This window comes from Bemisia tabaci, chromosome 1, assembly GCF_918797505.1.
Source record: "Bemisia tabaci chromosome 1, PGI_BMITA_v3".
Taxonomy (NCBI): domain Eukaryota; kingdom Metazoa; phylum Arthropoda; class Insecta; order Hemiptera; family Aleyrodidae; genus Bemisia; species Bemisia tabaci.
In genome coordinates, this window is record NC_092793.1 from 40,355,124 (window position 1) to 40,366,728 (window position 11,605).

The window sequence follows — 11,605 nt, forward strand, 5'->3', positions numbered from 1 at the left end:
CCTAACAAGTCGTAAGGACCATCCTACACACCCTAAAATCACCCAAGACTCCATCCTGGAGGACACCACCCTCATTCAGACTGTCTTCTAGTTCCCAGGAAGAAACTTCTACTTCATCATCTGGTCACTCTTCAAGCGCTCCTGCACATGAGCTTACACTTGAGGTGCTACCACCTGGACATACGAAGACAAGAATCGTCAACTGCTCTCCTTGACTGTCAATAGGGTGCGGAGAATTATCATATCCTAAATGCATTAATGTGCAATAGTTGGTAGGCCTAGTAATATTAGCCTGGCCACGTATGGTTGCCCTGCTGGGGAATTCTGTCATTTTCCTCAATACATGATTGTTCGTTCGTTTAGCTCTGACTATTCTTTCAGCTCATTTACATGAGCCCATAACTTTCCTCTTTATATGGACGTATCAATTTAAACGGATTATTTTAAGAAGGGTACAACCGCCGAAAGTCGAGTTTCGAGAGAACATAAAAAATATATTTACGATATACATACTTTCACATTTACTTACAATAGGTAACTCCTTTGAGTATTTTTGTTTCTCTCTCCCACCTCTTACCATTACTTAAACATCTTTGACATATTTGACTTAAATACTTTATGATCTTCATCAACTTGTCGTTGTTTCCTTTCAAGATCTTTAATTAAACTATCTACTCTATCTTGTTGGCTTGGATCTAGTACTTTCACTTGTCTGTACATTTTTCTAGCTAGATCAAAGTTCAGTAGCCCACACTGAGCTTTAGCATAATTGTAATGCAATTTTGCATCTTTTTTAGCTTCCTCACCTCCTTCATATAAAGCATCCTTAAACACTGTACAAACTAATCTATACCTTTTATCATAGTTATGACAAATGGCTAAATTAACGTAAGCTCTGGTGATCGCATGCTTCTTCATTTTTTCTTCTGCATCGCTATTAAGTGGAATCTTGCTCAGGATATTGACTGCTGTTTTATACCTGAGAGAGGAAAACAGAGAGTGTCACATTTACCTTTCCATGAGAGAGTGAATAAAAGTATGTTCAAAAAATAGTAAAAAAATCCAAGAAATTAAGAAACTACTTTCTGAAAAGTTCAAAATGAAAGATTTGGGAAAAATCAAGAACTACCTAGGAATTGATAACAATCATGAGGAAAATAGTTAAACTTTGAGTCAAGAGAACTATATTAAAACTTTAGCAGAAAAATTTAATGGAACAAATGCAAGACTCTGTAGAACTCCAATGGAAACAAACTTGAGACTTGAACCAGCTGAAGATAACAAATGTAATTTACCTTTTAGGCAACTAATAGGTGCCTTACTGTACGTAAGTTCAGGCACAAGACCAGGCATAGTTTATTCTTTTAATTTTTTAAGTCGTTTATCTAATGCATTTTCCCAAATTCATTTCAAATGTGCGCTTGGAATTTTAAAATATCTATATCAAACAAAAAATCTAAAATTAATTTACAAGAGGAACAGTAATGCCGATCCTATTAATGGCTATGCTGATGCAGACTCGGCAGGTAACCATAATGATAGAAAATCCACCTCTGGCTATGTAATTATAGTCTTTGATAACGTTGTAGCTTGGAAAGCAAAAAAACAAAGCACCGTAACAAAATCGTCAACCTTTGCGGAATACGTAGCACTATCAGAAGCTATCACTGAAGTTTTACTTGTAAAAGAAATTTTATCATTTATGGCAATTGATCAAACAACAGCGATCAAAATTGAAAACTCCATTAACATATTTGAAGATAATGCAGGAGCTACTTCTATTGCGAAAAAAGGAAATCTAACTAAAAATTCAAAGCATATTGAGGTTCACTATCATTTTGTCCATGAAAATAGTAAAAATGGTATCATAAATGTCATTCAAATTAATTCAGAAAATAATATTGCTGATATTTGTACTACATCCTTAGGGAAAATAAAATTTGAAAAGTTTCGAAACGATTTAAATCAATCAAACGTCTAGTTAAGAAGCACAAATTTGAGGAGGCGTAGGAATTATAATTTATATCCTTTTGTAGCAAAGGACTCCGTGCAAAACGGGCCATTTGGGGCTCGGGGCGGATACCTTTGAGACTTGCCCTATTCATTCACCTAACAATGCCCCATCTTTTCCCAAAGTTCCAAGCCCCCCAAAAATTTTGGGGAGACGCGGCGGGGGGTCAAAGTTAAAAACCGGCAAAATTTTCGCGAATTTATTACTCGATGACCAAGAAGTTTTCGAAAACGCGGTTTAAACGAGCGTGTTCAGCGTGACGAGAGCTTTCAGAAAATGTATAACATCATAGGGTTTTGTCAACTTCAGCTCGAGTTATCGCCTCCGAAGCGCCGGAACGCTCAAAAAAGACCCCTTATTTTTTCACGTTTGGGCCGATTTAAAAAAAAGCCATTTTTTTATTTTGATGAAAAACTAATATGTTGTTCCAGACTCTCTGTGGCCCCTCTGGCTCTTTACCGCATGCTGGGGAAATGTTTTGGTCGCGAGTTATAAGAGCGGAAAGCAGCAAAGGTCGGTAAAATCGGCTATTTTAAACTGCGCGCGCGGCGTTGATCGGAGGGAAAACGTCCCCTCCCACTCAGTTCGGCGAATCACACTCCTCTGCCGACCTCGCATTGTTGCCGCATGTCTCCTTATCCGTCGCCGCGCGCAGTTTAAAATAGCCGATTTTCACGACCTTCGCTGCTTTCCGCTCTTATAACTCGCGACCAAAACATTTCCCCAGCATGCGGTAAAGAGCCAGAGGGGCTACAGAGAGTCTGGAACAACATATTAGTTTTTCATCAAAATAAAAAAATGGCTTTTTTTTAAATCGGCCCAAACGTGAAAAAATAAGGGGTCTTTTTTGAGCGTTCCGGCGCTTCGGAGGCGATAACTCGAGCTGAAGTTGACAAAACCCTATGATGTTATACATTTTCTGAAAGCTCTCGTCACGCTGAACACGCTCGTTTAAACCGCGTTTTCGAAAACTTCTTGGTTTTCGAGTAATAAACTCGCGAAAATTTTGCCGGTTTTTAACTTTGACCCCCCGCCGCGTCTCTCCAAAATTTTTGGGGGGCTTGGAACTTTGGGAAAAGATGGGGCATTGTTAGGTGAATGAATAGGGCAAGTCTCAAAGGTATCCGCCCCGAGCCCCAAATGGCCTGTTTTGCACGTAGTCCTTTGTTCTCTTAAAGTCAATTGCTTCCCTTCGTCTCGTTTTTTTTACTGTAACTCTTGCTCCATTTGTTTTATTACTTTAAGCTAAATTTTTGTGAAAATTGTAGAAATTTGTAACAATAATTTATGGAGGCGTGTTGAAAGACCTCTCTGCTAGAGGGCAGCACTTCTGTTTTTGTGGAATTGTCCGTCTGTCTGTCGATAGTCTGTTGCTGTGTGATTGTACATCGAGATGTGAGCAATGAATAAAATTTTGATTTTTGTCCCTCGTAATCCAAGAGTTTTCCGTCTGTTACACCATTTAAGTACCCGTAATTAACAGTTTCTTTGTGGGAATGGTTTACGGAAGCCCTGCACGGGAGCTTAAATCATGAGTTATGGGGCACCGACGGTCGGTGGCGCGATCGCGGCGCTTCCGGCGGTCTAGTCCACGGGGTACGCAAAAAAATCCTGCACTTTTTGAATGGAATTCAATGGGATTAAATGATAGTATAATTTATCGCAGTCATAATGTAATTTCTTTGATTTTAATAGTTTAATTTACATCCGTTTTCATGCGATGTACTTAGACGATCCCTCCTATGAGAAAACAAAACCAATTGAGGTGTTTTTTCATAAAATTCTGCAGGTACCTCACTTTGTTGGGCCCTGGGAAAGTGATTTGTTCATGAATCACAGTGACTGTAAAGCGCCAGTCAGCAGCCAGTCCCGGAAAAAGTTACTAAATCAAGAAAAAGGAGCTTTTTCTTAGCAAGTCTTGATTTCTTTTTACAGGATTGGTTGCCAATTGATCTTGCAATCAATAATCGCTGTAACACAAAAACGAATCAAACTTTCAAGGTGAAATAAAGTGAGAAAATGAGAAACAAAATAAAAATTAGATGAGAGATGGAGAATTACTTCAATGGGTATTTTTTCAAATAGCATCAATTGTTACTACTAAAAACCGGTGGAAAAGCAGATCAAACGCAGATCAAAAACCGGTGATCAATCAGGGGGTTTAAAACACTCATCACTGACAAACACAAGTTCAGACCAAATCCTTGCGATAGTCATGCTCTAACATGCCTCTGCAAGATTATACATGCCCCCAAATGAAAAAAGAGAGGGTTTCCAAGTTTAATACTTAACTCTTTAATTGCACGATGATTGTTATTTTCTTCTTTCTTTAGATAAGTCCCTTGTTTTATGTGACCTTCAGCTTTTTTGAGTAAAGCCTGAAAACTCAGCTCTTCATCCACGGCGTTTTCAAAATCTTCATTTTCTGGAACTTTCATACGTTCAAAGTCAAGCAGTTCAACTTTATATAAAAGTGATGACTCTGAAAATTAGGAATCAAAGAACCATAAAATTAGAACTGTCTACCTGTGGAGCAATACCTGTGCATTCGGTTTTGGAAGGTCTTTTCAGACATTTTTTTGGCAAGAACATAATGAACACTGCTAAGTTCAGTAGCTTTCTCTATTCTCTCTTCAGCAAATACATTTGTTTGATCTTATGGGTTATGTTTCCTCCCGTTATAATTGATCTTTGTAATATTCGCAAGAATCACTTTTGATTGTTACACAAAATAATGCAAGTACCTAACCTCTAAGTTAGAATTGAATTTATACTTGTAATTTAGGATTTTCATCAAATTACATAAAATGTGATGGAATGAAAAAACCGCCTGAGGGTTCGATAGTCATTCAAAAGTTTTGATGAAGGGACTTCATGATAAATTATTTTATTTGCGAGCTTTGTTTTAACGATGACACTGTCTTCGTTGTCACTTATCTTAACACATTTCAACTTAAATTTTGAAGGCAGTTTGAATGAAATCTACTACAATTTTTCAGAACGGATTGCAATTTTTGTATAAATGCACATAAAAATTTTGAAGGAATGGTATACATTAATATGAAACTGCATTAGGAGGCGCTTCTTATTCAGGAGGTTTTTCTTTTTTTTTTTCCAACTGACTTTCTTAAATAAAACGTAACTACTACAAGAATATGTCTGGTATCTATCTACATGATTTCAACAAAATAAATTAATTCCATTAAAGATACAAAGTAACGATAGGTCATAATGAAAAAAAATCATCGAACACACCTCTTTAGTTCAAGAGGTCATAAAAAATGTCAAATAAAAAAACAAGATTTAGCTGGTGAAGAACCTCTTGGTTTTTCAGGCAGGGACCTCCCTACACCTTCTTCTAAAACACTTCTTCACTGAAAAAATTTCAACAGTACCTACCAACGAATCAATTGAGCCATCAAGACAGTGCCACAGAATTATCACTTCATTTAATTTTTGTAAAATTTTGTAAAAATTACGCATAGAGGTGGAAAGAGTTTTTTGATATTTAGGAACTAATAAAAGCATGGAGCTAGTTGTGATGTGGGGGCGGGCACTGACGAGGTCTTTCTCCGCGCAGGTGCCACCTTTTAACTTGATACATGAAGATTTTTCAGTGACCTGATAACAGTGAATACTCACTAGGTGGAATTCTTTCTCCACAGCCTAGGATTCCAAATGCAAAGTCATAATGTATGATAAAGTGTGCTTTTTCTTTCTTCCGCATTGTGGCAATACCGAGTTCAAGACCAGGAATTAATTCCCCTGACCCCAACTTCTTTGATTCTGGAAACTTTCTTCGAAGCTTAGATACATCAAAAGGAACTTCATCATACTCATTAAATGCGACGTAATGAAACTTAACGAAAGCGTCCGGCGGACAAATTTCCCCAATGCCTGCTTCAACAATCTGGAACAGAAATACAGAAGAATAGTTAGGAGAATTCTGTAAAGAACTGCTTTTAGCAAGGGAGCAGGCTTGATTGAGTGTATTGATACTTATTTTTGCTATTCAATTTTGTATTAATTCATTGCCTTCTTGTGCTGTACTCTTGTAAAGTTGTATTTTTTTTTTGTCTTTTTATGTATTGGGTTTTTTCTATGCATTGTTTAAGGAATAAACGAGGATAATTTGTGAATAATTTTCAGTGGTAAAATATAGTCAAACAAAACTTACGTACTTCGACAAAACTGCTCTGAAATAAGTACTGTAAAAAAATTTCAATTTTTCTGATATTTTTCTTAATATTATACACATGTTTGATTAGAAGCATATGCTTACAGAAAGATGGAGCACTTAAATTGTGGCTTACTTTGCTTGTGAATAGAAAATGCAAAGGTGATACTTCCACTGCTTGGAAAGAATAGAGAGAACGTTATGCTAAATTCACTGTTCAACAAAAAAAAAAAAATGAAAAAAAAATGTCTCCCGGACAAGACAGGCACTGAATCCGAATATGACTTTCTCCCGAGAAAATTGAATTTGACGTATATTTGACATGCATGCAATTTATTTCTATCATTTTCCTGGACCCATGGCACAGTGGGCGAAACTCCCGATCTAGCGTCGGCAAAGTCTTGGCGCTCGGAAAGAACACTTGTGACTTAATTATTCAGAGAGACTTCGTGAACATTGGTAATATTGTAATGAAAGACTTGAGGGATTTCTGCTGTGCCCCCTGGCCGCTAGGTGGCCTAACCCCCGGGACGCTGCGCACTCCCTACGGCCGCTTCGCAGCCAGCGAAAGCGTCGAAATCGCCCGTTGGTGGTTAATCAGCGAAAAATTTTAATTGATTGACAAAACGATGGTTCAACGAAAAATTTCCCGCCAAACAACATTCTTAACGACTTTCTCCTCACTCTGAATTTTGATTCCTTTTTTGGAAGTCGACCTTGACAGGGCCACATATTCATGACTAAACAAAGGCCTTGGAAAGTAAAGACCCACCTCTATTGGAACTCTGACCTTTGAACCCCCCCTTTCTCACTCCTGCCCATCGACTGCCTCACCCCATCCATTGAGCGTCTTAGAAATGATTTGATTAGAATAGATGAGGATACACGGGCAGTATTACCATCATTTGTTTTGCCACTATCCTCTTTTAGCATGTCTATTAACATGCCAAGTTCTGCTCTCAATGCTTTTTGGATCTCCTTCTTTTTCATCTTGATTTTTTCTTTCTCTCTTTTATCCGTTATTTGCCATTTCCTTTGTTTTTTTAATAGGATAAGCCGATAGGTACGCAACATGTAACAAATACCTCATACTTCGAATGTGTGCATGAAGGGTAGAAAGGCCGTATCTCATGTTCCTCCGGTTGCATGCCTGCATACCAATCGCCTTTAGCTTGTTCATCAGTTTTGGAGTAGCACCATACAGCAAGATTGGACCGATGGACCAGTTTTGGCGCTAAGTGTCTTACCGTCCAGTATTATTGGGTGGAATTCTGGGTGGACTGTGACTTTGTGTCCAGAAATTGTGACTTCTGTGGGTATAATTTCTCAGATTTGCAACTCCACCTCATCAAAATTAACTCCAATTGCTTCTGCTGTCTCTGATTAAAAAACCACTGTGATGGACCCAGAAAATTTAACGGTACTTGATCGTGAATTTGTTCAAACCGGCTGTCTTCTGGCATTGATTTCTAAATTGAGGGGGACCAAAGAAATGGACATTTAAGACGCATATGATGCTCCATTAGATTTGAATTTTTGTTTGAAGAGACTATGTCCTTAACTCCCATCTAACCCCAACTTAAAAATTAAAGTTATATCCGTATTCACTAGGTATTCACCAGATTCTATGTGGAGCAAAAGGCGCTAGATCGTGTGGTTGACTATACCTTGTAAAGATGAGCCGGCTGTCGTCTCAGATATGAGAATCGTCTCCTTTCCTGAGTAGTACCTTCCCTTTGCACCCGGAATTCTACTAAGCAGCAGGTAAAGGTTAACGTTCCGGGATTTGGCGCCCTTGTGGATGGAATTCTGCCCCTCTTTCGAAAAGCGGTCATCCACATACAACGCAAACCTTTCATCGTCACTGTAGGGTAGGGAATTGCCAGATTGGAGTTTAGAAGAAAGTTTCTTCAGTTCCTGAGATTTTTCAGCGGGAGACTCCGAAATTTCTTTCACCAAAGCAGCTGCATCCCTATTTCCCAAGCCGCATAAACTTGAAGAGGCTGCAACACTCAGCTCCTCCGCTGTCCTCGAGTTCACCAGATCTTAAACTTTTTCCCACTTCCCCTTATAGGAAAGGTCATACAAATTCAAGGGCGGTCGACCCATTGGAATCTTCTCCTTCCTAGAGACGACGAACTCCATTTCGTGCTGCAACCAAGAATCTTCCTGTTTTACAAGCTTTTCATACGTTCTGTGATGTTTTTTCCACTTCTTTGCAACTGCACTTTGAAACCGGTGTATGATCGCTTGATTACTTGCAGCATCTGACTACCTATGCAATTATGTCACTTTCGGCCTTGCCCTCGTAAAATTTCTCCTCTACGAACGGATGTACCACATTATTTTTATCAGTCAGTAGAATGGGGTCCTTCCATTTGTCAAGCAGAGTTTTTTTTTGGGAGGGGGGCCTTCTTAACAACAATAAATGATAAATATGTAAAAATCCAACTCCTGAATAATAATAAATTTCGACAGTCCCGAGTTGGGAATCGAACTAGAGTTTCTACGGTGATTGGCACACACGCAGACCGTTGCACCACGAAGAGTATACAGATTTCAGAGATAAAAGCTGAACATGGGGTCCCAGAGATGTTTCAGTGCGTGCAGTGGCAGCGCCTCCCCTTCTATCGAGACTTTGAACACGGCTCTACATACAGCTCCACACACAGCTTTCATATCGAGTAATGGCTAACAATTACTTACAGGTTTTCATCCACATATTCCCACATAACTCATAGAGCTGCGAACAGCTGCAGCTAAAAATTGGCACGTAGACGTTGTGAGGTACGCTGGACGCCTCAGTAAAATTTCAGCGCGAACATCGGCGAAATTCCAGGGGTATGGCTTCACAAAGTTAGAATTTAATGTAGTTTTTAGGGGTATTTTTAAAAAATTGCTACACATTTGGTAATCGAAGATGATAAAACACATTTGAGTACTTACATCTTGGAGATCGAGGCATCATAAAAAAAAAATACTCCAGGACGTTTAGCTACCTGTGAGGACACAGAACACAGAATGTAAACACTTCACACGCGGTGACCCTAGCGCCGGTGCGTCCAACGCTCAGTTAATCTCATCATTTTCGTTGAGTTACATGAGGAGGAAGATACCAAAATTAGCTGATCTGAGGTTCACATACATCAAACTGCATACTTAGTTTCATAAATTTTACGACTTTTTTCTCAAGTTCAATTTTGGACTTTTCCGACGCTAGATCGAGGTTTTTACCCACTGTGCATTGAAGAGTAATTCGTATGTATTTTGCGCTGTTGAATCCGAAAATGACTTCAGTTTTTTTTATAACCCTTCAGTTTTCCGGTACCTAAGGCTGATTTTTCTGTGCCTAAAATTGTGTAGAAGCATTTCCCGGTCTCAAAGTGTAATAAAAATAAATTTTAAAAATGTATCCGACCGGTGATACATTGATTCTTATGTATTTGGAACTGCTGAAGCCGAATATGACCTCAGATATTGCCTATCACCCACCATTTTCCCGGAAGAGTCGCGGTTCCTCGAAAAACGTTCTGTTTAGGTAGTTTTCCCATGATGTTCCTGTTCCGAGGAGTTTTAAACATTTTTCGAGATCCTCGTTGGGTCTCTCCTGCTATATTAGGAGCCACTGAACCTGAATTTGACCTTCACTAATCTCTGACAACCCTCTGTTTTCTAGAAGGTCCGATTTTTCCGGGTAAAAAGCTTTTCCAAACTGTTCCCACATCCAGGGAAATGCACAAAAATTTTCGCATGTGTAATGCATCGGTTTTCATGTCATATGAGCTGAAAACACCGAATATGACCACAAAAATTCTTTGTCACCCACCATTTTTACGGAAAACCAGAATTATTGGATAAATGGGAGTTTTTCACTATTTGCGGTGTTACTGCGACTGTTGCCCCCTTTGCAAGGTGGGTAAAATTGAGGAGTTAGGTGCAAAAGGGGCGTCATTGACAAAATCGCGTTTTGAGTTATTCGTGTTCAAAGTTTGTTGTTGTACAAATGAAATGTATGTTTAAAGATATGAAAATAATGTGGTAAGTTTAAATATAGATCATTTTATCAAGTTTAAGTTTGTACAATTAGAAGCTCTGAATAATCGCGGGTTTTTTTTTAAAATATGGAGGTTAGGTACGTTCATTTTTAGCCAACCTAACAATAATAAAATTACTGTATCTCAGTGAATGTTTGACATAATAACATGAAAATTGGTACACCTACATTTTAGGATATGAGGATTCAGAAAAACCGGTCTCTGCAAAAAGGGCGTCATGGACCTAACGCCCCTTTTGCACCTAACTCCTCAATTTGTCTTAGGCACAGAATAGATCTGTCCTTATGTATTTTGAGTTTGTGAGTCCGAAAATGATCTCAATTTTATCTACGACCCCTCAGTTTTCTACAGAAGTCACTTCTTTCTCGGCAACTGAGCAAAATTGACTTATTTTAGTCGGGCTTGCCATTTGTATCTAATTAATTATCCTGGATCCGTAAAAGAGAGATGCTTATGTATTTTACGATGCTGAATCAGAATATGACCTCCAATTTTTCATCTCTCTCCATTTTGCTGGAAAAGACGATTTTTCTTGGAGAACGACTTTTTTGGTATTTTTGCATCAATTTTCCTAGAAATTCGGGTTTTTGTTGGAAAGGGGGGTAGATAACGAATTTCGGAGGCCACATTCGGGGTTTTCAGTGGGAATCGATGTATCACACATGCCAAAACTTTTTTGAATTTCCTTGGAAAAGGGAAATAGTAAAAAATTCCCATTTATCCAATAAATCAGGTTTTCCATAAAAAGATCTTCCCGCCACGCGGTGTGAATCTCAGAGTTGATGTGGCAAACAGAGGTTTGATGATATCGTGATACTTGCAACTGTGACTCGACCTCAGTATACTATGTTGATGATAATCCCGTCCATGCCAGTTGGTGAGCATTTTTAGGCCCATTTCAACCAGGTACTGAGAGTATTATGCCAACACTCCTTTAATTTTATACGATTAAACGTTCTAATTAATGGATTAAAAACCAGAATGTATCACTGACTTTATGTCAAACAACACCATACTGTAATTAAACTAAAATGGAACCAAAGCGTTGTAGATAGTATTAAACTTCGGTAGGCTGCGGCTTTTTGGCGTTTTCACCACCTTTGAAGGGAAGGTACATTCATCAATGTAATCGAACATTTGACAAAATGACATCTTACAGATGTACACTAGGGTGGGCCGAAATTTTTTTTTTTTGGAAATCTGAAAACGGCTAGGGCTCATAAGTTGTCAATAGGCATCGATAAAACGAGGAAAAAATCTGAGGCCATAATTCCTCTATCTTCATTGTCAACATGGGAGTTGAAGTTTTGAAGGCTGAATATTCTGATTTTTCAAGTTTTTTCTGGGTAAAATCGCATTCCG

The 11,605-nt window shown here is 38.5% G+C and overlaps 1 protein-coding gene across 4 annotated transcripts in view; it reads right to left on the minus strand.

Annotated features, from left to right (window-relative positions):
* Window positions 1-468: 468 nt before the first annotated feature.
* The window catches only part of LOC109033171 (inactive peptidyl-prolyl cis-trans isomerase FKBP6), a 53,623-nt gene continuing 42,486 nt past the window's right edge, over window positions 469-11,605 (minus strand). For all 4 annotated transcript variants that reach the window (XM_019045647.2, XM_072300897.1, XM_019045649.2 and 1 more), the window contains 3 exons: window positions 5,654-5,921; window positions 4,304-4,493; window positions 469-979 (listed from right to left, as the gene is read on the minus strand). In XM_019045647.2, the coding sequence (XP_018901192.2) occupies window positions 580-979; window positions 4,304-4,493; window positions 5,654-5,921 (858 nt within the window). In that variant the 3' untranslated portion in view covers window positions 469-579. The remainder of the gene's footprint in view (window positions 980-4,303; window positions 4,494-5,653; window positions 5,922-11,605) is intronic.